The sequence below is a fragment of the Vigna umbellata genome, chromosome 9 (assembly GCF_029865625.1).
Source record: "Vigna umbellata cultivar VRB3 chromosome 9, Vumbellata_1.0, whole genome shotgun sequence".
Classification (NCBI taxonomy): domain Eukaryota; kingdom Viridiplantae; phylum Streptophyta; class Magnoliopsida; order Fabales; family Fabaceae; genus Vigna; species Vigna umbellata.
The window spans coordinates 32,369,424-32,389,246 of NC_142173.1; the positions used below are offsets into that span (position 1 = coordinate 32,369,424).

The window sequence follows — 19,823 nt, forward strand, 5'->3', positions numbered from 1 at the left end:
CTTATGGACCTTTTAACACTGCAAGGATTAACGAAGAGTAAAAAAAAAAATTGAGATTACCGGATCTTACTTGTTGGGATAGAAAAAGAACGGGAGTTTGGTATCGAGCGTCTAATCAATTGGTTTAAGACGCCAAGCGTGTTAATCCGAACGGTAAAATCTCATTTACACCGAACGATCAAGGAGGGAAAAATACAATTTCACATGCACTGAGAATACTTATTTCACTGATTTTCAATTCGTTGTACAAGTACCAGGGTATAGTATTTATGAGAAAAATGAAAAGTAACTACCAAGGACAGTTAATCAGAAACTGTTTGGGTCATTCAAAATAATTAACGCTCGGCTTTACTCTAACATCACTACCTATGATTTTCAACACTATTGACTCGGCTATTTAACCTAAAATCTACTATCTCCCTTTTGTTGAAGCTAGCTTTTCTGCCTATTAGGCATTCTTGGTCGTAACAAACCTTCTTTCTACACCGCTTACACTTCTGATTAGTGCTACCGAACGATTCCCTCGCTACCACCAACGGAGGCCCCTAATAACGTTCGCATCCTTACCTATACTATTAAGTCCCTGAAACTCTCAACTAAACTCGATTCTCGATTTATCACGATTTACACACGCCCTAGCAATACTCCCATATATTCCACTCCTGTTGGTAAATAAGAGAAGAAGTAGACGACTAGCTTTAGTACTATCCTTCCACACCAAATCCACATACTGCTACTGAGACGTCTCTGCTAAAACTTGAACGCTCTTCAAATGTTGATAAGTCTGAACTAACGAAATGTTCCGTCGCTGCATATCGGTGATTGTTCATCCCATCCATGTCGTGGAGTTAAACGTACCCGTAACCGTAAATAAGAGAGGAAAGACCTAAATGCCCCCCTACTGAAAATACAAGGAGAAAATATTCCTCATTCTAACTCAGGGATCATATTTAAATCGAACGCTGACTACGGCCAAAAGCCAAATCAGCTTAGTCAACAAGACAGTGCATGACCGAACGGTAATTAATAAAACGTTCGGTCACAAGAAGACCAACAAGAGACCGAACGATCAGCAAGAAACCGGACGGTCGAGTTCAATAATTAGAAGGGTCAAATCTCAATCAGGACTCAGAAAAGAAAAACATCTCTGGCACAAGTCATGAGTGTACATCCTTATTGCTTCTATCCAGACATTCTCTGTTCTCAAAGCTTTTAGTTGAATATATAGAATTGGCATCTAGATTTGGGAAAAACGGTAGAACATACCATTTAATCTCAATTCTCTATAGGAGAACATGACAAACCCGTAACTCACAGGTCGTTTTAGGAACTAACTGCTCTGATACCAATAAATGTAACATCCCAATAATTAGTAATTACCATTAATCAGAACTGATCACATTTACAGAAAATTCAGTGCAGTCTTAATATTTACAACAGCTGCTCCAAAATTTATAACTGAACATACAGTAATTACAGCGTTCAGCAGAACTATGCACCTAACGTCCCAAAATGCTATACAGAAAGACTAATTACAGTGCTACACAAACTGGACGAACGGTCTTACAAAACTATTAACCGAACGTATCAAAATACAGCACCTAATAACGCTAGCAGTTTCTAAATAATGAACAAGCTACTGTTCAGCTTTAACCTCCACTTCTACCAAGTTGGCATCCTCCAAATTTTCTTCTTCCAGCATTGTTTCCAGGGGTGCCTCACCATCTGCTCACATCCACAACGGATGATCATTGCATTGACAAGACGGACATACAGAAACAGTAGACAACACAAGGAAATTGCAAGGGTAAGCTTAGGTAATTTAATTCATACAATTAACATATTTTAACATAATAAATCAGTCATACAGTTCATACAACAATAAATAGATATCCAAGCATACAGTAACTCATTCCAAACTCTCATAATTAAGGACTGTCCGGACTGTATGAAGCCATGTATCTACAGGCGTTCTTGCACCCGGGTGGTGTGGTAACTGGAAACATCCATCAGCTGCCACCCGAGGTTAACCCTATCAGTCCAAAGTACTCAATAGGACTAGGGCCTCCTGCCATTCCCACGCATGACCTACTCCCCTCTACATGAGGATGAGTACTCACGGAATATCAGGATAAACAGCCATCAGCAGCTTTACCATGGTCATACTACACTACTTCTCATATTCACATCATGGAGACGTTCCTCCTTGGAACGCTCATTCACAATCCAATCCCATAAAATTCATTCAAATTCCATTCGCACATATTAAACAGTTCTCTTATTCACATTTTCATTCTATGTTCCACTCTCTTAATTTAAACAAAGTTTGTCATTTAATAGATTCAGATGATTGTATTACAGTACACGGCTATCACGTTTCTGAACAAAAGAAACGCACCATTATTCATTCACAGACGTTGAGACACTTGACTAATTTAATTGAAATTGAGTCTAAAAGATCCAATTAATACTTAGGAAAAATTCTAAGTAATAAAGACTTGAGATTAAATGAAAAGGACCATCACAGTTTAAATGATTTCAAATAAATAATCAGAGCATTAGTAAATTCGGAAACAAACACTGCCAGTCAAAGACCGAACGTTAATTAATAAATTGAACGAACGCTGTGAAGTTCGCTCACGAGCAATGATAAGGACGAGCGTTCAGTAGAAACTGAACCCTCATTAGGACGAACGCTAGGTCAATGACCGAGCACCAAATAGAACGAACGCTCATCTGAACGAACGTTCGGTATCAGACCGAACGCTAACTAGGACGAACGCTCAATCTAAGACTGAGAGTTCCTTTGGGCGAACGCTCAGTCTAATACTAAGCGCTGATTATGACGAACGCTGGTAAACAAAACCGAGCGTCCTAACTATACTTCAATTTATTTTCAATCATGGTACAATCTAGGCTAAGCCGAACGCTCACACCTAACTCTTGACACCAATAACGCTCGTTCTTAATCAGAGTCCTTTCCAAATGAAAGAACCCTTATTCTAAGTGATTTTCCAGAGAAACCGAACGGTATAAGACCGTTCGATAACGAGCGTACATGATCAATCAGAGAAGATAAAAATTTCCAGAGTTTTCAAACACGATAATTTCACAGTTTTCATAAGATCCATAACTTAGAATTTATCTCCAACATCAATATCATACATTACAGAATTCATATTATCATTTCATCAATACAGAATTTTCCATTTTCCAGTTTCAAACATATCATCATCAACATCCAGTTCCAAGCATTTTCATTCCGAATCATACAGAAATTCAATCATAGTCCAATTCATACATCTCATTCTCTGCATACGGTTCAAACAACATTCATAATATCCATCCAGGGCAACCATGCTTATTCAGGCACACTCAAAATTCATATATTTCATACATTTTAAACAACCAGCATACTTCATTACTGTCATAGACATCAAACCAGTATTAAATTAAATTACTAAAACTTCCCTTACCTGGTCTAGCAGTGAACTCCCAAATGCTTATGGTTTCTCTAGTGCTCTCACGGCTTTCTACCCAACGAGTCACTCCAAGATTCTCACTAAATCTAATAAACCAAAATGACATAAGGTTCAGACCTATAACTCATGCATGCAACCAGAAATTGGTTCGCATGAACTAAAATAGATGAAGGTGCAGAGACGAGAACTTACCAGTTCAGTTCTCAGTTTTGTTCGGTTCAGAATAATGCTCACAGTGCAGAGAAGGTTCCTACGGTGTCTGAAATGAGATCGGAAGAGATGATGGTGAGTTATCTTAGAGAGAAGATGAAGAAGTTTTAGAGAGAAGTTGGAGAATTTGAAATCAGAAATTCGGGGAAGAAGATGAAACATGCAGAAGAGTGGAGAAGGGTTTTTCAGAAAATCATTTTCCCTTCCCACGCAGGACGAACGCCCATTCTCCACATGCCACTTGTCTTCCACTAACGTTTTTCGAATGATCCAGCCGTGACACTTGGCAGTTTCATGCAGAGTGGGTGTGAGTGCGTTTTGACGTGGCACGGTGCATTCAATGATGATCAGAGTGTGGGATTGGGTGCGTTAATTATTTAGGGTCTCACAGTCACGTATTCTTTAAGAAAAATAAACAAAAGCTACCACAATCAAGAGTTAAATAAATGAAGGAAAATATATTTTTAACAATTTCTTTTAATAACTTTGTTAAAGAAATGAAGGAAAATATTTTTTTAATAATTTTTTTGATATCTTTTTACAATTCTTACATCGTGATTAATCTGTTTGAAATATTTTTTTAAAATAAATTCAAACAATAACATATAAGGTAATAACATATTTCAAAAAATTATAAAAAGTTATTAACATATTAGAGTTCATAAATGAAAAGGTGGTTGTTTATTGCTGCCATGGTGTTAGTCTTGGCGTCGTCCAATGACTGCGAAAGGGAAGGAGAACAACGACCTCTGGTGGTTATTGTGATAACAGTGACATGCATAAGGATGAGTAACTTCTCACATCATTGTTATAAGGTTTAATCATTCACTAAGTCCCTATTTTTGCATGGAATCTCAATTTCGTCCCTTTCTTTCTGAAAATATCAATTGGGTCCCAATTTTATGAAAATTGCAACAAATCGATCCTTTCCGTTAAATAGTGTCAAACGGCGTTAAAAAATTTTTTGAGTGGATGCTGAGATGACGAACGAACGCTCGTCCACCAGCGAACGAACGCTCGTTCACCAGCGAACGAACGCTCGTCCACCAGCGAACGAACGCTCGTCGACCACCGAACGAACGGTCGTCCAGTGTGGAACGAACGGTCGTCCAGCAGTAAGAGGTCCACGAGCGTTCGTTCGCTGGTGGACGAGCGTTCGTTCGTCATCACAGCATCCACTCATCAATTTTTTTAACGCCGTCCAGCCAATTTAACGGAAAGGATCGATTTGTTGCAATTTTCATAAAATTGGGACCCAATTGATATTTTCAGAAAGAAAGGGACGAAATTGAGATTCCATGCGAAAATAGGGACTTAGTGAATGATTAAACCTTGTTATAAAAAAAGGTGTATACAGTACTTTCCATCCTCTAATGACATCATCGGCTAAAACAAAATTTTGTAATGTAATTGGTACCTTAATCGGGTACTGGCTTCCCTCGAAGAAGAAACATGAAATAAACCTGAAGGTGACAGCAATTTTAACTTTTTAAGAAAGTTTAGTTATTGAAAAATTTGGTAAAATTTAGAACTTCAAAATACCCACATAAAAGGAAAAAGGTGTTTGGAATCATACAAGACATATTCACTCCCCCTTGATTGTTTGTTGAACAGATGAAGGAGTGGGGGTTGCAACGTGCAACCTCCGCTTCACTTCTTTTATAATGGCCGAAACGAGGGACACATTGTATGTCCAACACAAAAAAACAAAGAGAAACAGAGGCCTAGCAGAGCATAGAGCAATGTCCTCTAATCCAATAATACTGCAGAGTGAGAAGTTGACCAAGGTAGGTTTGTCGTTCAAACAATACTTTTTCCTTGGTTTCATTTTCATAAATTATTCAATCCAACAATGTTGTGGTAGTATATACTGGAGACTTGTGTTTACCCTCGAGAAGCCGAGACTCTCAAAGAGCTAAGGAATGTCACCGCAACACACCCTTGGTAATTATTCTCTGCCACAATTCTGTCTCAAGACATGTTAACATTATTAAAATCAACAAAGACAAAGTTTGCTATCATAGTTAAGTTAAGGTCTTGGTTGAAACTCGAAAGACTGCTATAAGTTTCAGTTTTTGGTACGAGGCTTAGTTAGAATTATAACCTATTTGCTTTTACATTGCATCTTGTAGATTTGCTTCTTTTATGTTTCTTGTTTTTAGCTTCTACATCGTTTTAATGAATTTGTGGTGTGGTTATTGTGTTGATCGTGGTCCCCATTCTCAGAATCCACCTAGAGATTTTCATTCATCTGAATATTTGTGTTAGCAGTGTCTGTGCTCAACTAGTAAACATTAAAGGGCTTTGTTTCTTTAATTTAGTTACCATATCCAACATCAGGAAACTGTTTGTGTTATACCATTTTCACTATGCAGGGGATTTATGGGCGCTGATCCTGATGCGGGTCAGCTAATGGCCTTGCTCTTGAAGCTGTTGAATGCTAAAAAGACCATTGAAGTGGGAGTTTTTACAGGATACTCTCTTCTCCTCACTGCACTAACCATTCCAGACGATGGAAAGGTTTGCACTTTTCTTTGTTATTTGGTACGTTTAATATGTCTGTTTTATGTCACCAACTCCATTGTCTGTGTGGTGTAGATTATAGCCCTGGATCCAGATAGAGAAGCTTATGAGATAGGACTACCATTCATTAAAAAGGCTGGTGTAGAGCACAAGATCGACTTCATTCAGTCTCCAGCTCTACCTGTTCTTGATAAACTATTAGAAGACGTGAGTATGATTCTGTGTTGCTGTCATGTTACTGACATAACAATGTCATATTACGAGACAGAAAATTGTCTATAATAAATTAAGACCCTAGTTTTTGTTTTTTCTTTTGTTTCTTTCTCCCTTGTACGTAAGAGGATCTAACTCCTTTTACTTTATAGTTAGTTTTTGTTTGATATTTGGGTTCTGTTTCTTCTGTTACAGGATTCAAATAAGGATAGTTTTGACTTTGCCTTCGTTGATGCTGATAAAGATAACTACTGGAATTACCACGAGCGGCTTCTTAAACTGGTGAAGATTGGTGGGTTAATAATCTATGATAATACCCTCTGGGGTGGAACTGTTGCCTGGCCTGAAGAGGATGTTCCAATACCCAAAAGAAAATACAGGCAGGCTGTTGTAGCTTTCAACAAAGCAATTGCAGATGATTCTCGTGTTGAAATTTCTGTTGTTTCAATTGGTGATGGCTTCACTATTTGCAGGCGTGCTGAATGAACACCATTCCCAAATGTTTCGTGCTCAATAAACACCATTTCCGAATGTTTCGTGCTGTGATCCAAGTGAACTTAATGTACTGTGTTTTTGGTTTTTCATTCTGCTTTTCCTGTGGATGGTTAAAATTGATTTGCCTCAAACTGTGGGGTTATTTGACTGTAATGTGAATCACCGAGTGTTGCTGTTTACTATTAATAAAATAAAATGTGTGATTCTTGGCCTACAATGGAACGTCAAGTTTGGTATCGCAGAAATAAGGTGGATACCTAAATTAGTCCAAAAACAACATCGAGGACACTTCAATCTCACAAGAAAAACTAACCATTGAATTTCTCAAGATTATAAGATGAAACACTAATACACAAAATAGCTAAAAACATCTACCGAATATAATTTTGAAACCTCTATACAGTGACTTTCTTCAGAAATTAAATTGAGTTGTTCAAAGCTACACATAACCAACAACCTATCACTAATTTTCGTAGATAAAAAATTAATAATGTTATTATATACGTAACAATGTAAGGGCAAGGATAGAAGGAATTTACAACTGCTACGCAAAGATCGAACGTTACAATTGAAAATTTACATACTTTACAAATGAACTGCCACACATATCACAAATGTTTCTGCACACATCTAAAATTAAAATATCAATAAACTTACTATTTTGAAATTTTCATATCTAACTAGTAATATGAATGATGCCGATGTTCACTGTCTTCCATGAAATATTAGAACAAGGTAATACTTAGAAATCTGGAGCTGAAATTTTCACTAGCAGAGGTATTTCTTATTTCACCCTAAATTGGATGGCAAATGCATTTGTACACGTCTATTTCAACATTCGTAGTTTACTGACGAGCTGAAAAATGTAGCAAAATAATTGGGCTTGAATTTGTTAAGCATATCATAAATGACTACTGAGAAACAGGGATGGAGATTAATTAAAACGTTGTCATCGTTTACATGAAATATCTTCTTATCCAAAACTGCAATTCTTGAGAAAAAGGAAACCACTGCGTAGAATGATAGAATTAACCCTGGACTACATGACTTGGAACTTGAAGTACATTAAGAAATAGGAGGCATAACATTCCTTCATGTTTAAAATACCATTTAACCAAAACAGGACTAATTTCCACAAAGCATCGAATGCAATTCATCATACTCTCCATGCATGAGCTGCTATCTTATAACATTCATACAGGAAAAAAAAAATCTTTGAATGTTTATCTGGAAACATAACTGAACGTGATACACAGCCAAAATAGCATGGCAACGATCATTTCAGTGAAAGTAACCAAGAACCTGGCCGCCTACATTCTTCTTAATGGCTTCTTCATGATCCAAAACACCGTCAGGAGTAGTAATCACAACATAACCCCACTGCACACAGCAATAGAAAGGCATAATTATCTTTTTCCTTTGATTTCCATTGACATATCATTCTTAAAACACAAATTATAACAACCACAATCAGACAAAAAAGCAGTCGGAAGCTGTGACACGAAAACGAATCATTAACATAAACCAACCTGATGAGTAGGAAAAGTCTGCAATCTGTAGGCTTCAAGATCCCTTGCCTTCATATCTTTTCGGTATGTAAGAGCCTTGCAATCGTTAATCCTACCTTGTAGTTCAACCGTTATCCTCCCCACTCTATGCGGATCATAGACTTGAAAGTCTTTGATATAACCTATTAGGAATTTAAGCCAAATTAACTACACTAACAGTGGCACAGTACAGAGTAACTGTTAGAATCTTAAAGAACTTTATATCGGTTCATGGACCCTTGCAATCTTAAAGATATTTCACACACGGAAAGTCATGCTCAGACTCAGACGGAAAAGGATGACAGTAACCAAATCAACAACGAAAGTCATTCAAACTCTGATGACATAAATTTCAGAGACTGAAATCACTTTTGAAAAGCGAATTCATACCATTTCATTATTGCCAGATTTGAAATTGTGAAGCAGTTAAAAGGGGTTTCGAGTTTTAGAAAAAAGAATACAAATTATAAAAATAGTGGCTGGAGAAAGAAAAGATACCATGGTTTTTCATGATTCGGAGAAATGAAGACATAACAGTGGAAATTGGCTTGAGTTCCACCATAGCTTTCCCTCTTCTCTCTGCATTCACCATACTCCTCAAGGCATCGTTCAGGATCCTCCTTCCCATCTCTCTAAATTCTCTAACCAAACCTCCTATTTCTCTCACTAGGGTTTTCGAAATATAGTGAACTTTATGGCAAGGGCATATTCGACATTTCGCTTACGTCAAACTATGTAAATAGTTAAAATTCCACAGTCACCCAAAAAGGATAATGACGTGGAAATGAAGTGGTATGGGGTTTTAAGTGGAGGGGTTCATTTTGTGATTTTAGAATCTGAGTTTGGGTGTCAAGAACCCTAGAGAATCGTCTCCCTTTCCAACCACTTAGAAGTGTGCCTATTGTCCATCATTGTTGGATTTTACAGTTCGTCATAACGTCTGTATGTTGTATAGTCGTCTCTCCCACTTAATGATAAGCGTTCGCCGCTATCCAACTGTATCGATAACAAAGTCAAAATAAGTGAAAAGTTCAAGCAAAGATTTTGCACAGACAGATCAACTATGAAAATGACATTCAAAATGAATTTTGTCTTTGCTACCATTTCCTGCATTTTGATTTTTGCAAAAAATGGTTCTTTGAACATAAAATTCTATATAAATGGCATAATAATTGTTTCGACATCAATTTTATGTTCAAAAATGGTTAAGGAATAAATTAGAATGACTCTTGTCTTTGTTACCGATGTAGTTTCTGCACTTTGAGTTTTACAAAAAGATAGTTCCTTGGATATGAAATTCTATATAAATGACATAATAATTGTCTCGACATCACTTCTATATTAAAAAATTGTTAAGGAATAAATTAGACACTTTAAGATGAATGTCATTTTTCATAGTTGACGTGTCTCTCACTTATTTTGCTTTTGCTACCAATGCAGTTTCTGCACTTTGATATTTACAAAAGATGGTTTCTTAGACATGAAATTCTATATAAATGGCATAATAATTTTGTCGACATCACTTTTATGTTCAAAAATCGTTAAAGAATAAATTAGGCACTTCAAAATGAATGTCATTTTCATAATTGACCTGCTTGTACAAAACATTTGCCTGAATTCTCCACTTATCTTCTCTTTGCTACCAATGCAGTTTTTGCACTTTGATTTTTACAGAGAATGGTTCATTATACATGAAATTCTATATAAATGGCATAACCAAATAGTCCAACGACAACGAAACGGTGAAAACGCATCCCTTTTGATGCTTGTTCCTTCCAAAGGTTCAAACGACAACAAACACTTATCGATGGATGAAAGGAATACGTCAACGGCAATACTTAGACGAATGGTAAACTCTAACAACGCATGTAAGAGAAAAAACGATTATTTAGGTTCTCTCTAACCCAAACTCAAATTCTAATTTTGAAATCACAAAATCAACTCTCCACTTGATATCCTACCTCACTTCATTTCCACTTCATTTCCACATCATTTTTCATTTTCTAATTTATATTCCATGTGATTTTGCCACGTGACCTTTGTCAAAATATTCTCAATGTTTTCAAACTATCTTTATCCACCGAAAAACAAAACGCAAACACAAACTCTTTTCTCTCTCTCTATGTTGAATGCAATTGCGCAATTCGATTGGCGATGATGGAGGAGCTTCCGGCGTCGCTGTTGGTGGAAATTGTGAGTCGTTTAACGGACACTACCGATGTGGCGCGGTGCAGGGCGGTGTCCAAGGGTCTAAACGCGGCGTCATACGAGGTGCGGTGGCTGAACGTGGTCTGTTCCATGTCGCGCTACCTCAAGTCCCGTTCGCCGGAGACCAAGCACCTCGTCACTCCCTTCAAGACCGTTTTCTCTCACCTTGTATTCCGCTCCACCTCCACTCTTGACTCCGTCTCGCTGGGCGTCGATCGCGCCCTCGGTGGCGTCTCCTTCGACGACGTCGAGGATGAGTCCGACGATCTCTACCTTACCGACATGAACTTCATCAGAGAGTGGCTTCCATCCATTTCCCACGCTCTGAAATCTTTCTTCGTCTCCGATTTCTGGGTCCAGTCTTGTTGGCGCCGATCCGAAGCCTTGTCCCTCATCTCTTCCACCTGTTAGCTTCTTGATTCTCAATTTTTCTTTCTTCATACTTTCTTTCTCTTACAAGAATGCGGTTTCTTGCGCGTGTTTCGTATTCTTTCCGTCAGAATTGGTGTTTCAATTTGTGTTGAAGATTAACATTTGTTTAGATTACTCTGGATGAAATAATATTAAAAGAACCTAATGGTATGTTTGGAAGGTAGAATTGAAGAGAAAAACGTAATATTTGAACTTTTGTTAGTTACATTTTTTTTCCTTTCATTTTCTCTCCAACCAAAGAAAATAGTTCATCAACGTTCTTTCCTCCCGTTAAACGTACCATCAATGTCGAAATTTGAGTAGAAGGGAAATATGATGGAAAGAAATTATTGAATTTTTATTTTAAAACACTTTCTCTTAAATCAACCAAAAAAACGTATTGTATTCATTTATATCTTCTTTCTGTCCATCCAAACATCCCATAAGAATATGAATCTAAGTTTTATTTGTCTCTCATGGAAATTTGCAATGTGTCTTATTCAGGCCATAATCTTGGGAAATTGGTCGTGAGGAATGCGTGGTTATCCGTGGATGGTTTGTGTTTGATGCCAACGTTGAGACATTTGACCCTTGAGTTTGTGAGACTGGATGATGAGGACTTAAGCAGGATCAATGCTTGTTTCCCTAATTTGACTCAACTCAGTCTTATTGGGGTTGGTGGACTTAAGGAGCCTAAGATTAATTTCTTACACCTTACCACTTGTCAATGGTCGGTCTCAAATGCTCCACTTTCTTTGATCATATGTGCACCTTGCCTTGTTGATTTTGATCTCAGATGCATCAAACCTAAGTTGGTTGTCCTTGAGGCCCCTTCCTTGTCCAATTTTAATCTCTCCCTCGAGAATACTGATGAGCTCAGGTTGAAAAATTGTGCTAATATACAATGCCTTCAGCTCAGTGTAGAATGCCTCTCTCTTGGTTTTTTGTTTACTATGTTTCGTCACTGCAGCACGGTGAAGAGACTTACCTTGGATTTGGTAGGAAGAAGAAAACAGTTTGATGCAGCAGTGTTTGGGATTGATACTTTGTTGGGTTGTTTTCCGAACATAACATGTCTTAGTTTAGGTCCTGGAGCCTGGCATGTGATGGAGAATTCATTTAGACGGGGAGGTTTGGCAGATGGGATTGGTATGAAGATGATAAAACAACTTATTGCACATCTAGTGGTCCATGAAGTGGAGGGTACTCTTGCATTTATTTCTTCAGTTTTGGATAAAAGCACCCAGTTGTGTGATGTTTCTCTTCTTATCCATCGTGATGTTGATTCATATGTTGCTGGCGGCCTGATCTCTTCATGCAGAAGCAAATTCCCAAGAGTGAGATGGAGATGGGGAATATGGAAAGAAGGAATCAAGGATACTTGGGTCTCTGATGGCACCTAGTTTGGTGACTGCTATCTTTGTTATGAAAAGGGGAGTTCTCATTGATTTGTGGGTTTTATTGGCCAACTTTATTTAAAGATGCCCATAATCATGCTAGAAATTGTGATAAATGTCAAAGAGCAGGGACAATCACTAAACGTCATGAGATGCCTTTACAAGGTATTTTAGAGGTTGAGGTTTTTGATTGTTGGGGTATTGACTTTGTTGGACCCTTCCCTCCATCTTTCAACAATGAATATATCCTGGTAGCAGTGGATTATGTGAGTAAATGGGTGGAAGCATTAGCTTGTCCTAAAAATGATGCTAGCACGGTAATTAAATTCCTGAAAAGGCAGATATTCTCACGTTTTGGCACTCCAAGAGTGTTGATTAGTGATGGAGGATCACATTTTTGCAATTATTAGCTAGAGAAAGTACTCAAACACTATGGAGTAAAACATAAGGTAGCTGCACCCTATCATCCACAAACCAATGGACAAGCTGAGGTGTCTAACAGGGAGATAAAAAGGATCCTGGAAAAAACAGTGACTTCATCAAGAAAGGATTGGTCTCTCAAATTGGATGATGCTCTTTGGGCTTATAGGACAGCAATGAAGACGTCTATGGGATTATCACCATTTCAATTAGTCTATGGGAAAGCATGCCATTTGCCAGTAGAATTGGAGCATAGAGCATTATGGGCTTTGAAATTCTTGAATTTTGATCCTTATTAAACTCAATGCACACGCAGAAGGCAGATTTTGGAGCTTGAAGAAATGCGATTACATGCATATGATTCATCCAAGGCTTACAAAGACAAGATTAAATTTTATCATGACAGGAAGTTGGTGAATAGAGTTTTCAATCCAGGACAACAGGTACTATTGTTCAATTCAAGATTGAAGATATTTCCTGGGAAGCTGAAGTCAAAATGGTCAGGACCATTTGTGATAAAAGAAGTGCATCTGCATGGAGCAATTGAAATATTTAATCCAGCTGCTGATGATCCACAGAGAAGTTGGGTGGTGAATGGTCAATGTGCGGTCGGTCGTCCTCCGTGGTCAGTCTACTGTGGGTCTCGACAAAGCTTGGGTCTCGACAAAGCTCTCCGCGGTCGGTCGTCCTCCGTGGTCGGTCGACAGAGTTCTCTCCGCTCGGTCTCGACAGGGCCTTACGCGGTCGGTCTCGACAAGCCTTCCGCTCGGTCTCGACAAATCTTCACCGATCAGCCTCGATAAACAACTATGAAGATCGAATCCTCCCATGAGTGATTGGCAAATAATTGAAGGAGAAAGTGGAGGGGTCTCCCGTTCACCTAAAGGGGTAGCAGCTACGAGTGGTGGGTCCCTCCACCTCTAGTGCGCCAGCCATTACTAAACACCATCATTTCATTACCTTCTGAGTGGACTATGCAGGATGAGGGAATATTCCCTAAAATCAGATAAATAAGAGAAGGTATGCATCTATTCTGATAAGAATGATAGACGGGAAAAAACCCATTCTGACTTGAGCGTCGGAGTTTTCATTGTAGGTCCACCCCCCATTTCACTGACACCGACAACCGGAGGAGGAGCACAAAGGCGAGGGAAGGAGCGCATCAACAGCAGGAAAAAGAGTGTTTCAGGACTGTGGCGGCAGGAGGCTTCCCCGTTCCAGTTCAGCAGAAACACAATGTAAAAGCAAATAGGTTATAATTCTAACTAAGCCTCGTACCAAAAACTGAAACTTATAGCAGTCTTTCGAGTTTCAACCAAGACCTTAACTTAACTATGATAGCAAACTTTGTCTTTGTTGATTTTAATAATGTTAACATGTCTTGAGACAGAATTGTGGCAGAGAATAATTTGTCCATCACCGCTCAACGGTAAATTTGTCCAAATTCACCTTAAAACCTGCACAAAAACACTGAAATCAAGCATAAACCTGTCCAGCTCTCTTATTTATGAAAATATGAAGAAAAGCATGATTTCAAGCTAGTTTCTAAGTATAAAGGTTGCTTTTAGTATCAATTTTAAGCATGAAAATAACAGTTTTTCAACTGTTATCACAACCCCAAACTTAGAACTTTGCTTGTCCTCAAGCAAACAAGATGTAACTCAATCTTCTACCAATTCATATGATGGCTCACTTCATTCAAAATTCCTCTTTTCAAGATAAGTAGCAACTTCAATCAAACTTATGACCAAGAGTTAAATCAAGATGTGCACATGCTTTAGTGTTCACAAAGTCATTTAAATTCCAACAAATGCTATTTTTCATGAATGATCAATTAATTAAGCATGGATGTTCATGTGCTTATGGAATATTTCCTCACTAGGTAAAGTGTTTCACTCACACACAAGTGTATAAGAGGTAATCACTCATTCACTCTACTATCACAATGTCACATGAATCAACTTTGCCTTTCATTTTACCACAATCAAAAACATTCACAAGCATGCATCATCACAAGGACTTTTCAATGGCTTATAATGTGGCTGGGCTAACAAGAAAATTGGTTTTTCTGGATCACAAAATCCTTGAGTTAAGAGAATCATAACAACACAATCATCTTATTCATTCCCAACTTTCTTTTGCCTTTGCATTGAGCTTTGCTTCTTTTTCTTTTCTTTTCTTTTTCTTTGCATATTCTTACTTTTTAGCTCTTAGCTCAATGCTTTTCCTTTTTCATGTTTTCCCAACAACCCCAAACTTGAACATTTAACAATATCACACAAGATCTTCTACTTAACTCAAGGTAAAGATTTTCAATCAAGGGTTTTCATTGTATGCTCAAGGCTAAGGGTTCAAAGGTTAGAACACAAAGTGTTCTCTTTTAGTGGGCTAATTTTACGAATTTGGCCAATAAAAAGGTTTCCAACAAACGGCCTTGATCATATGATGCAAAACAAGCAATTGATTCAATCATAGAAAACCTGGGCAAAATCATTCATGCTTTCAAAGTAATAGCATTCAACAATAACAACTCTGGAGCTCAAAACCTCACATATAAGCTCATTCACATTTGACATACACATCCTGCTTAATTTCACAATCACAATCATGATATCCTGCATTTGTTCACAAAGCTTGTGAATCACCTGTATAAGCATTTTAATGTGCACATCATCTCAACATCAATTTAATCACAAGCATCATTCAGCATTACTTATCACACAATCACAGTTAAGAGCAAACCATCACAACAAACCAGGTGTTCAATAGAGTACATCAATCCCTAATCTAAAAACAAAAAATACTTACAAAATACTGGGTTGACTCCCAGTAAGCACTTGTTTAACGTCATGAGCCTGACCCAGACTTTCAAGGATCAACCAACAACATCATTGTGGAAAATTGTTGCACCTCTCCCCCTAGATAGGGTTTGAGACGTTGACCATTCACCACCCAACTTCTCTGTGGATCATCAGCAGCTGGATTAAATATTTCAATTGCTCCATGCGGATGCACTTCTTTTATCACATATGGTCCTGACCATTTTGACTTTAGCTTCCCAGGAAATATCTTCAATCTTGAATTAAACAATAATACCTGTTGTCCTGGATTGAAAACTCTATTCACCAACTTCCTGTCATGATAAAATTTAATCTTGTCTTTGTACGCCTTTGATGAATCATATGCATGTAATCGCATTTCTTCAAGTTCCAAAATCTGCCTTCTGCGTGTGCATTGAGTTTCATAAGGATCAAAATTCAAAAATTTTAAAGCCCATAATGCTTTATGCTCCAATTCTACTGGCAAATGGCATGCTTTCCCATAGACTAATTGAAACGGTGACAATCCCATAGACGTCTTCATTGTTGTCCTATAAGCCCAAAGAGCATCATCCAATTTGAGAGACCAATCCTTTCTTGATGAAGTCACTGTTTTTTCCAGGATCCTTTTTATTTCCCTGTTAGACACCTCAGCTTGTCCATTGGTTTGTGGATGATAAGGTGCAGCTACCTTATGTTTTACTCCATAGTGTTTGAGTACTTTCTCTAGCTGATAATTGCAAAAATGAGAGCCTCCATCACTGATCAACACTCTTGGAGTGCCAAAGCGTGAGAATATCTGCCTCTTCAGGAATTTAATTACCGTGCTAGCATCATTTTTAGGACAAGCTAATGCTTCCACCCATTTACTCACATAATCCACTGCTACCAGAATATATTCATTGTTGAAAGATGGAGGGAACGGTCCAACAAAATCAATTCCCCAACAATCAAAAATCTCAACCTCTAAAATACCCTGTAAAGGCATCTCATGACGTTTAGTGATTGTCCCTGCTCTTTGACATTTATCACAATTTCTAGCATGATTATGGGCATCTTTAAATAAAGTTGGCCAATAAAACCCAGATTGAAGGACTTTTGCTGCTGTTCTTTCTCCATTAAAATGTCCTCCATAAGGTGAATCATGACAATGCCAGAGAATTCCTTCTGCTTCTTCATTTGTAACACATCTCCTTAGAAGATTATCTGCTCCAATTTTGAACAAATAAGGATCATCCCAAACAAACTGCTTGGCATCTGATGAGAGGGTCGCACCTCTCACAAAAGTTGTGCATAAAAGAATGCAGTATAGTACTAGGAAGTGACTCCTAGGTCGTCTCTCAAGGACCAATTGTGGTTCAGTCTCAGGTCAACACGTAGTGGGGGATTTTGAAAGTGTTTTTGTGATTCAAAATGAACTAAATTAAAAATGAAACTTAAATACAACCGAATATAATTGACAACATTAAAGTGAGTATTAAAATTAAATAAAGAAAAAAAAATAAAAAAGATAAAAAACCTAGCGGCATTTAAATATACCCACATTCCAGCTAAAGCAATTGAAGCAGTGAAATAAATTGTTAAAGAAAAGGACATCCATAAACCATCAATTGCAAAGCATTAATTCACGTGCAGCAAGAATGAAAATTCAATGCACGTTTTCATGCACCAATTGAATGTGAACTTTTAGCTTAACATTAAATGCATTTCATCACGAAAATCAATGAATTAAAATACGTAAGCAATAAAGTGATTTAAATAAACATGCTGCTTCTTGAATGCATATATAAAATATAATTTATACTTATTGAATTCAAACGTGAAAGTGAAGAAGATGAGAATGAAATGAGCTAGCTGCTTCAACCTAAATCCACTTTAATATATAAGATATGAAAATAAAATTTGACTCAAGCGTGAAAGAGTAAAAACCGAACACCTCTTCCTTGCTGCACATCACGGACCACACTCCGTTTCTTCATTCAATCTCGAACATCGTGAACACCACTTCTTTCTTTTTCCAAAATTAAAATTAAAACCCAAGAGCTACTGGAAGAGAAAGAAAATGAGAGCCTCCAGCAAGCCGTGACTACCTTCCAGCTTCCAAACAGTGTTCCGTAACAGCATGCTACTCCTACCAAAAGTGAATGAATCCTCTAGCCGTAACCCTCCATGTGCTGCAATTTTCCAGCCTCCGTGACTCAGTGTTCTTCTTTTTAAACTAAAAAAAATCCTCCAACTTAGGTGGCGGCTGGACCATCCTCTATCCAGCCCTAGGCAGAGACACACCTCAGCTGTGTGCTTCCATGAAATGAAAGATGAAAAACCCCCAAAATTCCACGTGCAGCAGCCCTAATGAACCAGCCCTCTTTGATGAATGCTCCCCAATTAATTCTTGCTACACCCCCTTCAAAGACGTGGCAGCCCTCCTTTCTTTAGAGCCTAATAATGAATCCTCCAATGCTTCCAACCGTGTGATCGTCCAAGCTTTGCTGTTGTCCACGTGAAGAAAATGATTCTTCTTTGGACACCCCCTGTGCCTCCCATTCTCCGCGTGAAAACCCTCCAATTCAAAATCTCTCCAAGCTTGCTGGATAGGAGTTGCTGGACCGTGATGCTTGTTGGACGTGGACCTGCAACCAAGCTGTTGGATGCCATTGTTGAAGTTGGAGCGTAACGTGCAGCCGTGGGCTTCACTTCCACTTGTGCACCTCCCGGATGTGTTCCTCATTCACGTTTCTACTGCTTCAAGGCTTCTTCCCGTGAAGCCCTTGCTGGATACACCCCCTATGCTTCCATTCTCAGCGTGAAGGTCTTCTCCTGCCTCTGCTGCTGGACAATGCTGGACACACCCCTGTTGGACCATTGTTGAAGCTGGAGCGTGAAGAATGGATGAGCTGCTTGTGGGCCTCGTTGATGTGTACACCCAAAATTCAATCCGTGCACCTCTCTTGCCGGACCGCTTCTGGACTTCAATTTGCTGGATGGGCCCGCTGCTGCCAGCCTTGCTTTGCTGCACGTTGCCAATTCTTCCCAACGCTGGATGAATCAGCCCATCACGCCACTTCCAAGCTGCTGGATGCACCGCAATGTGTGCGTGCTTCTCCAATTGAAAGCTGGATGTGCACCCTTGCTGCTTCCCATTCTCCGCATGAAGCTGTTGTGATGGACCGAGAAAATGAGCGTGGACGTGTGCTGGACTTCCTTCTTCATGCACCACCCCCTTTTGATGGAACATTCTCATGGGCCACCGCATGCTCTCTTTCTTTCCAAGCCACCTGGACAATCCTTTCACTTCAATGCTGGACACTCATTGTGGATGTAACCCTTCCAGCTCTCCAAGTCCAAAACAAAATCAGCTACTCTCTTTCTTCAAGAATAAATTACCGCATGCACCTCCAAAAACTAAATCCACACCTCCTCAATCATTTTAACTTAAATTATAATTGATGTGGCATTTTCTTTTCACCTCCAAATGTCCCAAATATTATCCAATAATTTCCCTACAATTAATAATGCAAATAATTAGTCTCAGATAATTCAAATTAATTAAAATAAGAATTTTTGATCAAATTAAGCACAATTAAGAAAAATGGGAAAATACTGGACATTTAAGCACAATTCCCTGATTAAATTCGGTACAATAAGCTAAGTGAAATTGAGAAAATATTGACTCATCAGCATCATGCAGAAATTTCTTTCTTTGTTGCCAAGTTAAGTCTTCCGGCATGACTGTTGCAGCTTTGAAATTCGCCATATCAGCAAACCAGGGCCTCTGCTGAATATACATGAGTGATTCATCTGAAAAAGATTCCCAGATTTCAGATTCCTTGCTAGTGACTTCATTGTTGACTAACCGTGACAAATGATCAGCAATTAAGTTCTCACTTCCTTTCTTGTCACGGATTTCTACATCAAATTCTTGCAATAGTAGTACCCACCTAATCAAACGTGGCTTAGAATCTGGTTTTGTCAACAAATATTTGATAGCTGCATGATCTGTATAAGCAATCACCTTAGACCCAATAAGATAAGGTCTAAATTTCTCTAGAGCATACACAATGGCAAGAAATTCTTTCTCTGTGGTAGCATAATTCAATT

At 38.4% G+C, this 19,823-nt stretch overlaps 3 protein-coding genes across 3 annotated transcripts; 2 read left to right on the forward strand and 1 right to left on the reverse strand.

Annotated features, from left to right (window-relative positions):
- Positions 1-5,392: 5,392 nt before the first annotated feature.
- Positions 5,393-7,140, forward strand: LOC148193245 (putative caffeoyl-CoA O-methyltransferase At4g26220). The gene is made up of 5 exons (XM_088098475.1): positions 5,393-5,479; positions 5,557-5,636; positions 6,068-6,212; positions 6,291-6,422; positions 6,624-7,140. Exons 1-5 carry the CDS (start codon positions 5,435-5,437, stop codon positions 6,912-6,914), a joined length of 693 nt encoding a protein of 230 aa, XP_087954601.1. The 5' UTR covers positions 5,393-5,434; the 3' UTR covers positions 6,915-7,140.
- An 827-nt stretch (positions 7,141-7,967) lies between these two features.
- On the reverse strand, positions 7,968-9,159 carry LOC148193246 (small ribosomal subunit protein uS8my-like). Its single transcript, XM_088098474.1, has 3 exons — positions 8,969-9,159; positions 8,453-8,613; positions 7,968-8,303 (listed from the first exon to the last, which is right to left on the reverse strand). Exons 1-3 carry the CDS (start codon positions 9,096-9,098, stop codon positions 8,205-8,207), a joined length of 390 nt encoding a protein of 129 aa, XP_087954600.1. The 5' UTR covers positions 9,099-9,159; the 3' UTR covers positions 7,968-8,204.
- A 1,346-nt stretch (positions 9,160-10,505) lies between these two features.
- On the forward strand, positions 10,506-12,812 carry LOC148193247 (F-box/LRR-repeat protein At4g29420-like). Its single transcript, XM_088099593.1, has 2 exons — positions 10,506-11,084; positions 11,594-12,812. The coding sequence occupies exons 1-2, from the start codon at positions 10,625-10,627 to the stop codon at positions 12,490-12,492; spliced, it is 1,359 nt and encodes a 452-aa protein (XP_087955719.1). The 5' UTR covers positions 10,506-10,624; the 3' UTR covers positions 12,493-12,812.
- Positions 12,813-19,823: the final 7,011 nt, after the last annotated feature.

What these genes read in the sequence shown, in the direction of transcription:
- LOC148193247 (XM_088099593.1), top strand. Translation starts at nt 10,625, where the DNA reads ATGATGGAGGAGCTTCCGGCGTCGCTGTTGGTGGAAATTGTGAGTCGT. An exon ending in GTCCCTCATCTCTTCCACCT is followed by an intron (nt 11,085 to 11,593) that starts GTTAGCTTCTTG and finishes TGTCTTATTCAG; the next exon opens with GCCATAATCTTGGGAAATTG.
- LOC148193246 (XM_088098474.1), bottom strand. Translation starts at nt 9,098, where the DNA reads ATGGGAAGGAGGATCCTGAACGATGCCTTGAGGAGTATGGTGAATGCA. An exon ending in CCGAATCATGAAAAACCATG is followed by an intron (nt 8,614 to 8,968) that starts GTATCTTTTCTT and finishes AATTCCTAATAG; the next exon opens with GTTATATCAAAGACTTTCAA. An exon ending in AGACTTTTCCTACTCATCAG is followed by an intron (nt 8,304 to 8,452) that starts GTTGGTTTATGT and finishes TGCTGTGTGCAG; the next exon opens with TGGGGTTATGTTGTGATTAC.
- LOC148193245 (XM_088098475.1), top strand. Translation starts at nt 5,435, where the DNA reads ATGTCCTCTAATCCAATAATACTGCAGAGTGAGAAGTTGACCAAG. An exon ending in AGAGTGAGAAGTTGACCAAG is followed by an intron (nt 5,480 to 5,556) that starts GTAGGTTTGTCG and finishes ATGTTGTGGTAG; the next exon opens with TATATACTGGAGACTTGTGT. An exon ending in TTGATAAACTATTAGAAGAC is followed by an intron (nt 6,423 to 6,623) that starts GTGAGTATGATT and finishes CTTCTGTTACAG; the next exon opens with GATTCAAATAAGGATAGTTT.